The 15,106-nt window shown below is 40.4% G+C and overlaps 1 protein-coding gene and 1 non-coding gene across 4 annotated transcripts in view; both read right to left on the minus strand.

Annotated features, from left to right (window-relative positions):
* Nucleotides 1-2,443: 2,443 nt before the first annotated feature.
* Nucleotides 2,444-2,550, minus strand: LOC133245414 (U6 spliceosomal RNA). The gene has a single exon (XR_009735678.1). It is a non-coding gene; the product is annotated as a U6 spliceosomal RNA (small nuclear RNA).
* Nucleotides 2,551-11,551: 9,001 nt separating this feature from the next.
* The window catches only part of CD53 (CD53 molecule), a 38,853-nt gene continuing 35,298 nt past the window's right edge, over nucleotides 11,552-15,106 (minus strand). For 2 of the 3 annotated variants that reach the window (XM_061410859.1, XM_061410861.1), the window contains 3 exons: nucleotides 14,400-14,480; nucleotides 13,256-13,339; nucleotides 11,552-12,402 (listed from right to left, as the gene is read on the minus strand). In XM_061410859.1, coding sequence (XP_061266843.1) covers nucleotides 12,331-12,402; nucleotides 13,256-13,339; nucleotides 14,400-14,480 — 237 coding nt within the window. In that variant the 3' untranslated portion in view covers nucleotides 11,552-12,330. The remainder of the gene's footprint in view (nucleotides 12,403-13,255; nucleotides 13,340-14,399; nucleotides 14,481-15,106) is intronic. The other variant, XM_061410862.1, reaches the window with a different exon arrangement.

Here is a 15,106-nt window from a genome sequence, read left to right on the forward strand (position 1 = left end):
AATGAGGTGGATGAAACTGGAGCCTATTATACAGAATGAAGTAAGCCAGAAAGGAAAACACCAATACAGTATGCTGCTGCTGCTGCTAAGTTGCTTCAGTCGTGTCCGACTCTGTGCGACCCCACAGATGGCAGCCCACCAGGCTTCGCTGTCCCTGGGATTCTCCAGGCAAGAACACTGGAATGGGTTGCCATTTCCTTCTCCAACGCATGAAACTGAAAAGTGAAAGTGAAGTCGCTCAGTAAGTGTCCGACTCTTCGTGACCCCATGAACTACAGCCTACCAGGCTCCTCCGTCCATGGGATTTTTCAGGCAAGGGTACTAGAGTGGGTTGCCATTGCCTTCTCCCCAGTACAGTATACTAATGCATATATATGGAATTTAGAAAGATGGTAACGAGAACCCTGTATGCGAGCCAGCAAAAGAGACACAGATGTATAAAACAGTCTTTTGGACTCTGTGGGAGAGGGTGAGGGTGGGATGATTTGGGAGAATGCCATTGAAACATGTATAATATCATATATGAAATGAATCGCCAGTTTGGTTTCATACATGATACAGGATGCTTGGGGCTGGTGCACTGGGATGATCCAGAGGGATGGTATGGGGAAGGAGGTGGGAGGAGGGTTCAGGATGGGGAACACGTGTACACCCGTGCGGATTCACGCTGGTATATGGCAAAACCAATACAATATTGTAAAGTTAAAAAAACACACACACACAAGATTATATTGGTTCCAGGTATTTAGAACTGAAATTTTTAAAAATACCATTTACAATAGCACCAAAAAATGAAATACCTAATTATAAATCTAACAAAATATGTACATATCTATGTCCAGAAGACTATGGAACAGTGTGGGAAAAAATCAAATAAAATCTAAGTAAATGAAAAAAAAAGAAAAAGAACTGGACATGGAACAACAGACTGGTTCCAAATAGAAAAAGGAGTACATCAAGGCTGTATATTGTCACCCTGCTCATTTAACTTCTATGCAGAGTATATGCGAAACACTGGACTGGAAGAAGCACAAGCTGGAATCAAGATTGCCGGGAGAAATATCAATAACCTCAGATATGCAGATGACACCACCCTTATGGCAGAAAGTGGAGAGGAACTAAAAAGCCTCTTGATGAAAGTGAAAGAGGAAAGTGAAAAAGTTGGCTTAAAGCTCAACATTCAGAAAACGAAGATCATGGCATCCGGTCCCGTCACTTCATGGCAAATAGATGCGGAAACAGTGGAAACAGTGTCTGACTTTATTTTGGGGGGATCCAATTTTTTAATTAATATACTTTCAATTATTAAATTTTCATTTTTAAAATTCCTGGTCTTTCTGTAGTGTCTTCTCTGCACCTATTTTTTAATTGTCCTTAATTTTTATAAATATATGAAAACATGGCTGTTTATATTTTGTGTTAAGTATCAAAGTTTCATGAGCCCTTTCCTATCTTGTTGCTTCTCTTGGTTGACAGTGCCTTGTTTTTCATGCGTTTAGTGAATTTTGACTGTAAATAGCTAAATTTCATTGAAAATTTCCTCTTTTAGATTCATGGAGATCTGGTATTATGTGTGTTCCTCCAGAAATTGTGTGCATTTTTCATCTGTGAAGGCTCTAGATAACTGTTCATTTGGAACTATGTTAAACTAAATTTTTAGTTTGTGAGTCTGGATTTGGACAGTATAAATTTGTACCTTAAGTCAATATGATAACCAGACTGTGAATTCAGGTTTTTTTGTTGTTTGTTTAGAGTGTGATTTTTTGTTTTGTTTTATTTTAATTTTATCTACTTATTTATTTTTTGCTGTGCTGGGTCTTTGTTGATGCTCAGGCTTTTCTCTAACTGTTGCAAGTGCAGCTAGTCGCTTGTTGTGGAGCCTGGGCTCTAGAGTGTGAGGGCTTCAATAGTTTTGGCTCCAAGGCACTAGAGAACAGATTCAATAGTTGTGATGCTCAGGCTTATTCATTCCAAGGCATGTGGGATCTTTCCTGGATCTGGGATTGAACCCAAGTCTCCTGAATTGACAGGTGAATTTTTTTTTTTAAGCACTGAGCCACCAGAGAAGCCCCTGAATTCAGTTTTCTAGGGCTGTTGCCTTCCTCTGTTATACTGCCAAGTTTCAGGCAAATTTCATATAAACTTTGGTGAAAGTGAACAGTATTTCTAGTTCTCTGTCACACTAAAGTGGAACACTTTGGGGTCTTTGACTTAAAGGAGGAAAGGTCTCTTCTTATACTCTCCACCATGAGCAGATCCCCAAGTTTTCCTCCTGTACTCCATGTGCCATGAGACTATGAAACTGATACCCAAGTTCACCTAATTTGGCAAAGGCCCTCAAATTCCTCTTATTTCTCTGATTCATACCATCACTATGTCTCTGACTTGAGAATTCTTGCTTTCTTTGCAGCTCAACAGTGTTGGTTTTCTGTCTTTCTTTTTTTTTTTAATGGAAGTCTTCATTAATTTTCATATCATCCTTACACAGAGGGCATGCTAACCTTCTCTGTATCATTCCAATTCTAGCATTTGTGCTGCTGAAGAGAGCACTCAAAATGCTCTTAATAAAATATTTTAAAGTTTTTATCTAGCATTTTAGTTATTTAAAATGGAAAGTTTAGTAATATTGCTATTGTCTTATCAGAAACAGAAATCCTCTTTTTATTTTTGAATCAATTTGGATGATTTCTGCTATTTTAGAAACTCATCTCTACCACCTACATTTTAAAAGTTGTTTGACCTATTTTTTTTTAACCATATTCCCTCAAGGGTTTTGTATCTGTGGTTATGGCCCAATTTTTATGTGTAGTTAATTTGTACCTTTTCCATCTCTTTTTCTAATATGATCAGGCCAATATAATTAATAAAGACGAATAATTGATTAAAAAAGAGAAATAGGTGATAAAAGAAAATGTGATAAGATCTATGAAATTTCTATGTGTGTTATGGAGGTACACACAAGAGACATTTTGGCAAGATTTAAATGGGAAGAATTTAAATGTATGTAAAACTCTCATGCTTGGTAAAGCCTCAAATAGACTGTGATACCAAAAGCTCGGCCTCTGTCCATCAGTGTCAACTAGAATCTCAAAGATAGAGCTTTGAATGAAGTAGAAAATACATATCATGTAAGGCCTCATAAGTGTAATAAGGTGCAAAAGGGGACACAGCAGATATAGTTTTTGTTGCCAAAAAAACTATATGTCCCAACATGGGATGATTTGCTGAGGAGTTTTATAGCAAGGGTGCAGACTGAAGGCTGCTGATAAGCTAAGAGCAGGGGAGTGCAGGGCCTCCACTCCTCTAATCTGGTCTCAGGTAATCTTGATCAACTTTTCTGCTTCTTTTAATAGAACCTCAGGTGATCTTTCTCTGATAAGAAGAATCAGTTCAGTTCAGTCGCTCAGTGACTCTTTGAGAACCCATGGACTGCAGTACTTCAGGCTTTCCTGTCCATCCCCAACTCCCTTAGCTTGCTCAAACTTATGTCTATTGCATTGGTGATGCCATCCAGCCATCTCATCCTCTGTTGTTGTTGGGAAGCGTAGTGCAAAATAGCCGTAAAAGGAGAAAGTCCTTGGGAAAATGGCGAAGGGCCAAAAGTACCCAGCTTTGCACTGCGGACAGAAAAACATCTCCCGCCTTTGATTATGCTCAGCGCCAAGAGTTAATAGGGATGTTACTTGTGAAAGTGGGTTATGGGATAAGCCCATGAGTCATTTAGAGCGTGCTGTCCTTGAAATGTTTTTACTGATTATGTGTTAACTCCGTATGCACTCTGCTGGCTGTATACTTTAAGCTCTTTGTTCCTGCTTCTATAAAAAAGCTTGACTGCAGAAATAAACTTGTCAGTCCTTGCAAGAGACTGTCCAAGTGTCATTCTTTCAGATTCGTTGCTTCCAAGTCCCAGGGAGAAAATCCCCAACAGTTGTCCCCTTCTCCTGCCTTCAATCTTTCCCAGCATTAGGGTTTTTCCAGTGAGTGGGATCTGCCTATCAGGTGGCCAAAGCTTCAGCTTCAGCATAAGTCCTTCCAATGAATATTCAGGACTGATTTCCTTTAGGATTGACTTATTTGATCTCCTTGCAGTTCAAAGGACTCTCAAGAGTCTTCTCCAACACCACAGTTCAAAAGCATCATTTTTTGGTGCTCAGCTTTCTTTATGGTAAGAAGAATGCTGACATGTAAAAGAGCTTAGAGACATTGTTACCTGTATACTTTAAGGTGGAATCAGAACCCTGCCTTAAGTCTGCACTATTGTTTCCTGGCTGCCCCTCCCTTTTCTTTGCCTCACTTCCCTTCCCAGATTCAGTCAGTCAGTCAGTCCAGTCACTCAGTCATGTCCGACTCTTTGCAACCCCATGGACTGCAGCATGCCAGCCCTCCCTGTCCATCACCAACTCCCAGAGCCTACTCAAACTCATGTCCATTTGAGTTGGTGATGCCATTCAACCATCTCATCCTCTGTCATCTCCTTCTCCTGCTGCCTTCAATCTTTCCCAGCATCAGGGTCTTTTCAAATGAGTCAGTTCTTCACATCAGGTGGCCAAAGTATTGGAGTTTCATCTTCAACATCACTCCTTCAGATGAATATTCAGGACTGATTTCCTTTAGAATTGACTAGTTGGATCTCCTTGCAGTCCAAGGGACTCTCAAGAGTCTTCTCCAACACTACAGTTCAGAAGCATCAATTCTTCAGACTCAGCTTTCTTTACAGTCTAATTCTTACATCCATACATGACTACTGGAAAAACCATAGCCTTGACTAGGTGGACCTTTGTTGACAAAGTAATGTCTCTGCTTTTTAATATGCTGTCTATGTTGGTCATAACTTTTCTTTCAAGGAGTAAGCGACTTTTAATTTCATAGCTGAAGTCACCATCTGCAGTGATTTTGGAGCCCCCAAAAATAAAGTCTGACACTGTTTCTACTGTTTCCCCATCTATTTCCCATGAAGTGATGGGGACAGGATGCTATGTTCTTAGTTTTCTGAATGTTAAGCTATAAGCCAACTTTTCCACTCTCCTCTTTCACTTTCATCAAGAGGATCTTTAGTTATTTGCTTTCTGCCATAAGAGTGGTGTCATCTGCATATCTGAGGTTATTGATATTTCTCTGGGCAACCTTGATTCCACCTTGTGCTTCTTCCAGCCCAGAGTTTCTCATGATGTACTCTGCATATAAGTTAAATAAGCAGGGTGACAATATACAGCCTTGACGTACTCGTTTCCTGATTCAGAACCAGTCTGTTGTTCCATGTCCAGTTCTAACTGTTGCTTCCTGACCTGCATACAGATTTCTCAGGAGGCAGGTCAGGTGGTCTGGTATTCCCATCTCTTTCAGAATTTTCCACAGTTTTTTTGTGATCCACACAGTCAAAGGCTTTGACATAGTCAATAAAGCAGAAGTAGATGTTTTTCTGGAACTCGCTTGCTTTTTCGATGATCCAACAGATGTTGGCAATTTGATCTCTGATTCCTTTGCCTTTTCTAAATCCAGTTTGAACATTTGGAAGTTCACAGTTCACGTATTGTTGAAGCCTGGCTTGGAGAATTTTGAGCATTCCTTTGCAACTGTGTGAGATGAGTGCAATTGTGCGGTAGTTTGAGCATTCTTTGGCATTGCCTTTCTTTGGGATTGGAATGAAAAACTGACCTTTTCCAGTCCTATGGCCACTGCTGAGTTTTCCAAATTTGCTGGCATATTGAGTGCAGCACTTTTACAGCATCATATTTTAGAATTTGAAATAGCTCAACTGGAATTCTATCACCTCCACTAGCTTTGTTCATAGTGATGCTTTCTAAGGCCCACTTGACTTCACATTCCAGGATGTCTGGCTCTAGGTGAGTGATCACACCATCATGGTTATCTGGGTCGTGAAGATCTCTTTTGTTTAGTTCTTCTGTGTATTCTTGCCACCTCTTCTTAATGTTTTCTGCTTCTGTTAGGTCCATACCATTTCTGTCCTTTATTGTGCCCATCTTTGCATGAAATGTTCCCCTGGTATCTCTAATTTTCTTGAAGAGATCTCTAGTCTTTCCCATTCTATTATTTTCCTCTATTTCTTTGCACTGATCACTATGGAAGGCTTTCTTATCTCTCCTTGCTATTGTTTGGAACTCTGCATTCAAATGGGTATATCTTTCCTTTTCTCCTTTGCTTTTCACTTCTCTTCTTTTCAGAGCTATTTGTAAGTCCTCCTCAGACAGCCATTTTGCTGTTTTCCATTTCTTTTTCTTGGGAGTGGTCTTGATCACTGCCTCCTGTACATCATGAACTATCATCCATGATTCATCAAGCACTCTATCAGATCTAGCTTGTTAAATCTATTTCTCACTTCCACTGTATAATTGTAAGGGATTTGACTTTGGTCATAGCTGAATGGCCTAGTGGTTTTTGCTACATTCTTCAATTTAATTCTGAATTTGGCAATAAGGAGTTCATGATCTGAGCCACAGTCAGCTCTCCATCTTGTTTTTTGCTGACTGTATAGAGCTTCTCCATCTTTGGCTGCAAAGAATATAATCAATCTGATTTCAGTGTCAACCATCTGGTGAAGTCCATGTGTAGAGTCTTCTCTTGTGATGTTGGAAGACTGTGTTTGCTATTACCAGTGTGGTCTCTTGGCAAAACTCTGTTAGCCTTAGGCCTACTTCATTCCGTACTCCAAGGCCAATTTTGCCTGTTATTCCAGGTATCTCTTGACTTCCTACTTTTGCATTCCAGTCCCCTATAATGAAAAGGTCATCTTTTTGGGGTGTTAGTTCAAGACGACCTTGTAGGTCTTCATAGAACCATTCAACTTCAGCTTCTTCAGCATTGCTGGTTGAGGCATAGACTTGGATTACCATTATATTGAATGGTTTACCTTGGAAACGAACAGAGATCATTCTGTTTTTTGAGATTATATCCCAAGTACTACATTTCGGACTCTTTTGTTGACTATGATGGCTACTCCATTTCCTCTAAGGAATTCTTGCCCACAGTAGTAGATATAATGGTCGTCTGAGTTAAATTCACCCATTCCAGTCCATTATAGTTCACTGATAACTAAATGTCGACATTCACTCTTGCCATCTCCTGTTTCACCACTTTCAATTTGCCTTGATTCACGGACTTAGCATTCCAGGTTCTTATGCAGTATTGTTCTTTACTATACAATATTGTTCTTTACAATTGGACCTTGCTTCCATCATCAGTCACATCCACAATTGGGTATTGTTTTTGCTTTGGTTCTCTCTCTTCATTCTTTCTGGAGTTGTTTCTCCACTGATCTCCAATAGCATATTGGGCACCTACTGACCTGGGGAGTTCATCTTTCTGTGTCCTATCTTTTTGCCTTTTCATACTGTTCATGGGGTTCTCAAGGCAAGAATACTGAAGTGGTTTTCCATTCCCTTCTCCAGGTGACCACATTTTGTCAGAACTCTCCACCATGACCCATCCATCTTGGGCGGCCCTACATAGCATGGCTTATACTTTCATTGAGTTAGACAAGGCTGTGGTCCATGTGATTAGATTGGCTAGTTTTCTAGGATTGTGGTTTTCATTCTTTCTGCCCTCTGATGGAGAAGGATAAGAGGCTTATGGAAACTTCCTGATGGGAGAGACTGACTGGGGGTGAAAACTGGGTCTTATTCTGATGGTCCAGTCCAAAATTAGTAAATCTTTAATCCAATTTTCTGTTGATGGGTGGAGCTGTGTTCCCTCCCTGTTATTTACCTGGTGGAAAATTCTGAAAGAGATGGGAATACCAGCCCAACTGACCTGCCTCTTGAGAAACCTATATGCAGGTCAGGAAGCAACAGTTAGAATTGGACATGGAACAACAGACTGGTTCCAAATAGGAAAAGGAGTACGTTAAGGCTGTATATTGTCACCCTGCTTATTTAACTTCTATGCAGAGTACATCATGAGAAACGCTGGGCTGGACGAAGCACAAGCTGGAATCAAGATTGCCGGGAGAAATATCAATAACCTCAGATATGCAGATGACACCACCCTTATGGCAAAAAGTGAAGAAGAACTAAAAAGCCTCCTGATGAAAGTGAAAGAGGAGAGTGGAAAAAGTTGGCTTAAAGCTCAACATTCAGAAAATGAAGATCATGGCATCTGTCCCATCACTTCATGGGAAATAGATGAGGAAACAGTGGAAACAATGTCAGACTTTATTTTGGGGGGCTCCAAAATCACTGCAGATAGTGACTGCAGCCATGAAATTAAAAGACGCTTACTCCTTGGAAGAAAAGTTATGACCAACCTACACAGCATATTGAAAAGCAGAGACATTACTTCGCCAGCAAAGGTCCACCTAGTCAAGGCTATGGTTTTTCCATTGGTCATGTATGGATGCGAGAGTTGGACTGTGAAGAAAGATGAGTGCTGAAGAATTGCTGCTTTTGAACTGTGATGTTGGAGAAGACTCTTGAGAGTCCCTTGGACTGCAAGGAGATCCAACCAGTCCATTCTGAAGGAGATCAACCTGGGTATTCTTTGGAAGGAATGATGCTAAAGCTGAAACTCCAATACTTTGACCACCTCATGCAAAGAGTTGACTCATTGGAAAAGACTCTGATGCTGGGAGGGATTGGGGACAGGAGGATAAGGGGACGACAGAGGATGAGATGGCTGGATGGCATCACCGACTCGATGGACGTGAGTTTGAGTGAACTCCGGGAGATGATGATGGACAGGGAGGCCTGACATGCTGGGATTCATGGGGTCGCAAAATGTCAGACATGACTGAGTGACTAGATTGAACTGAACTGAACTGAACTGAAACTATGGTGGAGGTAATGAAGATAATGGCGACCTCTTTCAAAAGTTGCCATGTATGTGCTACTACACTCAGTGCCCCCAACCCTGCAGCAGGCCACCACCAACCTATGCCTCTGCTGGAGACCCCTGGACACTCACAGGCAAGTCTGGGTCACTCTCTTGTGGGGTCACTCCTCCTTTCTCTTGGGTCATGGTGCACACAAAGTTCTGTTTGTGCCCTCCAAGAGTCTGTCTCCCAGTCCTGTGTAAGTTCTGGCAGCTCTGTGGTGGGGTTAATGGCGACCTCCTCCAAGAGGGCTTATGCCATACCTAAGATTAGCAACTATTCCCAGATTAGCAACTATTTGAATCTTCCCTTTGGAACTCAGGGCTTCCCTGATGGCTTAGATGGTAAAGAATCTGCCTGCAGTGTGGTAGACCTGGGTTCGATCCTTGGATTGGGAAGATCACCTCGAGAAAGAAATGGCAATCCATTCCAGTATTCTTGCCTGGGAAATCCCATGGACAGAGCAGCCTGATGAGCTGTAGTCTATGGGGTCACAAAGAGTCAGACACCTCCAAGTGAGTGACACTTTGGAACTCAGGGAAGATCATAGAGGCAGGAATCAAGAAACGGGGACAATTTTGTTCCTTTTTATGGATGAGTAATAGTCCATTGTGTGTGTGTGTGTGTGTGTACATATATACCACATTTTCTTTATTCATTCCTCTGCTAATGGACATTTAGGTTGCTTCCATGTCCTGGCTATTATAAAAGTGCTGCAATAAACATTAGGGTGCATATATCTTTTGCAATTATGTTTTTCTCTGGATATATACCAGTAGTGGGATTGGTGTGTCATACAGTACTTCTATTTTTAGTTGTTTAAAGGAACCTCCGTACTGTTCTCTATAGACTGTAGTCTACCAGGCTCATCTGCCCATGGGATTTTTCAAGAATACTGGAGTAGGTTGCCATTTCCTCCTCAAGGGGATCCTCCCAACCCAGGGATTGAGCCGTGTGTGTCTTGCATATCTCCTGCATTGGCAGGCAGGTTCTTTACTACTAGCGCCACCTGGGAAGCCCACTGTTCTCTATAGTGGTTGTAAAAGGAATGAAATTGTTCCATTTGCAAAGGTGTGGATGGACCTAGAAGCTGTCATACAAAGTGAAGTCAGAAGGAGAAAAATAAATATCATATATTGACACATATATGTGGAATCTAGAAAAATGGTACAGATGAGCCTATTTACAAAGCAGAGTTCCTTGGACAGCAAGGAGATCAAACCTGTCAATGCTAAAGGAAATCAACCCTGAATATTCATTGGAAGGACTGATGCTAAAGCTGAAGCTCAAGCTCCAATACTTTGGCCACCTGATGCAAAGGGCCAACTCATTGGAAAAGACCCTGATTCTGGGAAAGATTGAGGACAGGAGGAGAAGGGGATGACAGAGGATGAAATAGTTGGATGGCACCATTGACTCAAAGGAAATGAGTTTAGCAAACTCCGTGAGATAGTGAAGGACAGGGAAGCCTGGTGTGCTGCAGTCCATTGGGTCACAAAGAGTTGGATATGACTTAGTGACTGAACAATAACAACAAAGACAATTAAATTTAGCTTCTCCTAACCCAAAAAATCATGGTGTGGCTGGTCACCTCTAAGACAGCTCCCAGTGGTCTCTACCCCATAGTTTCTATATGCTGTATAATTTCCTCCCTTCAAGTGTAAACTTTTCAACTTACTTCTAAGGAATAGTGTACAGCAGGACAGTTGTGATGGCACTTCTGAGTTAGCTTATAAAAGGAGTTAATGGCTTGTTTTTGGTGCTGTATTTCATGCTGTCTCTTGAATGTCTTGCTCTGGGGAGAATCAGTTGCCATGTCATAAGACAGTGCTGTGGATAGGTACATGTGGCAAAGAACTGATGCCTACCAGGAGCCATAATGAAATTGTGTAACTCAGACTGAGATTTGAATTCAATATTTTAACTGAAATCCACACCTGGTTTCAGGAGTTAATGAAGTTCGGGTTCTTGACGTCTCATCACAGAAAGAATTCAGTGAGAGACAAAGTGATAGGTAAGAAGTGGATTTATTTAGATAGAAACACACTCCACAGACAGAGTGTGGGCCACCTCAGAAGGCAAGAGTGGCCTCACAATGTTGTGTGGTTAGTTTTCATGGGATGGGAAATTTTTTAGGCTGATGAGTGGGAGGATTATTCCAATTATATTGGAGAAAGGGCAGAGATTTCCAGGAATCAAGTCACCTCTAACTGTTTGATCTTTGATACTCAGGCTCGGAACTGTCATGGCACTGTTGAATGTGTCACTTAGCTTATGTTAATGTATTACAATAAATGTATAATGAAGCTCAAAGTCCACTGGAAATCAAATACTCCACCATCTTGGACCTAGTTGGTTCTAACCAGTTTTTGTCATATCCTATGTTTATGTCATTCTTTTAAAGGCTGTGTCCTGCCCCCTTCCCTCCTGTTTCAATATGACAACTTAGAAGTGTGTCCTCTTCTAGTTGAGACTTGAGATGACTGCAGCTGACATCTTGACTGTAGTCTTGAGGGAGATCACAAGCCAGAATTAGCCAGTTAAGCTGCTCTCAGATTTATGATCCACAAAAAACTGCGAGATAATAAATATTTGTTGTTGTCAGTGACAAATTTTGTAGTAATTCATTATTTAGCAATAGATAACTAATATCCCTAACTTGCAGGCAGGACAATCAGGCTGGGTCATGAAAACTATACTTGAGACAAAGAAATGAGAATGTAGTGATTGAGAGATCATAAGCTATTTTATTTATTGAAGAATTAAAATATTACATTAAGAAAAAACTTATCTAAAAAAGAATTAACACCAGAACTCTTTTGAATGTGATTATTACCTCAACCACCAGAAATAATAACCCTGCTGAATTAGTTCCTTGATAGTTATGTAAATCAAAATCTAAGCAATTGGCTGAAATCAGAATATGAGTCATTGGACAGTTCCTCTTAGGAAGACTTAGATGAATCAATAAAGAAATTGAAATGAAACCTAACCTTTGGAGAAAGAGTATTTTTGTCATTCCTGTAGCCAAGGCCGCTAGTCAAAAGGAAACAGAGGATTGTGATAATGATCCAGTGAATCTGCCCCCGGAGCTCCCTTAAGCTTATCTCTTGTTTGACTTTGGAGAGTGGACTCTGCGTGATTTAGAGGCCAGAGACTTTTTGGCAATGGAAAGATGCAGAAAGCCAAGCTATAGACCCATCCTTTGATTTTGAGCCATTAGTACCACAGGTTCTCTTGCCCTTTCATGTCTGACAAATGCTCAGGTATTAAAGAATGATAAGGCTACCGCCATGAATGAGTAAAGGAATTTCTTGCTGTCTGTCAGGGAAGTGCCTGACCAACACCCTCTTCTCTGGTTGTGTAAGACAGGGACCCCATAAGGAAGAGATGGGAGGGAGAACAAAGACACCAATTCAAGAGGTGGTCATTTAGGACTTCATGATACAAGTTGTTTTGGATTTCCAGCGATGAAAGAAGTCTCTCCAGCACATGGCAGCAGCAGGTCAGAGTCCTAAGACCTGACTGGTTTTGTCAATCTGGCAGTTCAAGGTCAGTGCAAAGGACATCCCTAATACCTGAAGAAAGAGTTGGTAAAAAGTGAGGTCTTTACAGGTAAAACATCTCACCCACAGACCCTAGGATGAATCCCAGAGGAAAAGAAAGTGTCCATCACACTGAAACTACCCTTTCTACTATCACTTCTAATTCCTTCTCAAGAGTTTTCTCCTTTAGCTTTAGAATGGCAGTGGGGAGAGAAATGAGGGTGATGATGGCAAGATAGTGGAATATTAAGAACTGGGACATCTTTTTGTCTTTTTAAGAAACCACAGAAATCCTGCTGCTGGTATAATCAAGTTCTGCACAGGTCAATACTTTGTGCAATGAGTCTTCTCTACCCATGCCTTAAGCCTCTTTGGTTTCCAAGCAGAGAAAAATCATTTCTCTTTGAGCTTCCTAAGTAGATTTTAGCTAATCTGTGATACACTCAAGACACTTGGGTATAAAAATAGTAGGAATATAACATAATAAAAAAGAACAAGAAATTATCCCCATTTACCCCTGACTTGTCAAGATAAGCAGAGAAGCAATGAGGAAATTGATTACAGTTTCATCATCAGCTCCTCCTTAGCACACAAGGCCAATTTTTCAAGTGAAATGTTTTATTTAACAGGCTTTTCCAGATGAGCTGAATGAGGAATCAAAGTAAGGTTCCACTTAGTGGCTTTTAATTTGACCATGATACACTCATTTCTATCAGGAATAAACTGACCAGATAGATCTTACAGCATTATTTTCTGTATGCCTTAAACTGGTAATACATAACTTTCTACTTGAATAGGGGAGCTCATATTTATCAAGAACATACTTTAAAAATGACATGACTTAATTCATTTAATTCTCAAAATAGTCCTCTGATTAAGCTCTTACCTGGATTACACATACACAGATAGTGGTGATTCCAATATACAGGAAATTAGAGTGAAACCACTGTTTTGCTTGTACATAGCAACCCTAGAAAAAATTACATGTACAAATGACACTACTATATTACTCAACTTTATCAAGAGGCTTATTTGGGATAATAGTTTGTCTCTTGCCAAGACACTTAGGACAGGCATTATTATATATATATATATTATATGGATGAAGAAGAGAGAACATGAAGTAGAGAACATTAAACTAGAGACTTTTCCAGTATTATTATAATTACAGTGGAAGTAAACAAACTAGAAGTCTTATACATTTACACAGTGCATTAAACTAACTCCCAAGAGGCAGGTCAACAACATATGTCCTTGTATTGTTTGAACATTCACTACTGTCTTGGTATTGACAAATAGGAATATAGGCTATGCAATCCTATGACTGGTTGCATTTCAGCTTCTGCTTCAAAAGCCAGTAATCATATCATAGCCCTACCAAGCTGCAGGGCAGTTGCTGGTTGGTGGGTGTCCCAGTCTTTCTTCACAGACTGCCCACCCACCCAAATTCCAGAGATTTCCAAACAATATCAAGTGGGTGACATGGGTAACAGGACCTTAGGGACTTGGTCTAGTTGGAAGATGATTTGGGCTTCTTCCCTGGGTCTAGTCAGAAGTTCCATCAACTTTCTCACCCTCAGCTCCTCACTCTTCACTTATAATTAATTCTGCTAAGGGATTGGATGCTGCCATCTCCAAGGAAGGAGAGCAGGGAAATAAATAGAAAGAGAAGCTTTTCTGCTTCTACCTTGCAAATTTCAACCATAAGAAGACCTAATTATTACTCAAGAAAAATCTAGACATAGTCTTCTGCCACTATCACATAAACTTTTCCCCTCTAATATAATAGTTCAGAGTAGCAGGATTCTTAATGGCATCTCTAGTCTAGATAAACTTGTTCTTTTTTTTTTTTTTTGCTTATTTTTCTTTTTTGTTTTTCTTATTTTCTAGTTATATGTTTCCCTAGTCTCTCTTTTGTTTGAGGTTTCCTGTTTATGGATGGGATCCAGTCCTGTATGACTGGATTTCTAAGGGAATTAAAGATTTAATCACAGTGGCCAATAGCAGAAACGTTTCCAAAAATAAATTACCTTAACAGCTGAGCCTTTGGGGCAAGATGCTGGTGGTCCAGATGTCCAGTCACTCGTGCCATTTACACCACAACATTGCAGCTGAAAGCCAAAGCCCCAAAAAGCAATGGTTAGTCAGATAACAGAAAGAAAACATGGGCCTTGGAGAAAAGGTGAACCTTTCTGATTTGACTCTATAGCAGAAAATACAGAACTGACTTGTTTACTATGGCTCCATAGAACTGAGTACTTTCAAACCTGTTATACAATTTTACTCACAAACCTGTTATACCATTTTATTCACATAAAACTTCTTGAAGTGGAGAGGGCATATTTAACTTATTCACATTTAATAGATCAAAAATTAGGCACACAGGGGACTTTATAATGGAGGGATCAGGCTGACCACACCTAGACCCACTGTATGTCTGTTAGCATAGCTGATGCCATCTTGGGCCCTTACAGTTTCTCCCTGTCCTACACAGACCCTACCCCTGTGCAGTGAATCACCTCTATGTCATTAAGGGTTTTATAAATAATAGGTATTGTGGCCTTTATGCTCCATTAGTTCCCAAACAATGATGAAAACTTTTGATGATGTATTTTTGGCACCCAGACGACTAGTTACCATTCATCTTGACTAGGAGTGCATGTCCTGTTTCCAAGCATCTACCTCCATACCCTAAGTTAACTATCAAATCCTCCTAATAGCCCCTTGGCAATATGGA

Source organism: Bos javanicus, chromosome 3 (assembly GCF_032452875.1).
Source record: "Bos javanicus breed banteng chromosome 3, ARS-OSU_banteng_1.0, whole genome shotgun sequence".
NCBI classification, from domain to species: Eukaryota; Metazoa; Chordata; class Mammalia; order Artiodactyla; family Bovidae; genus Bos; species Bos javanicus.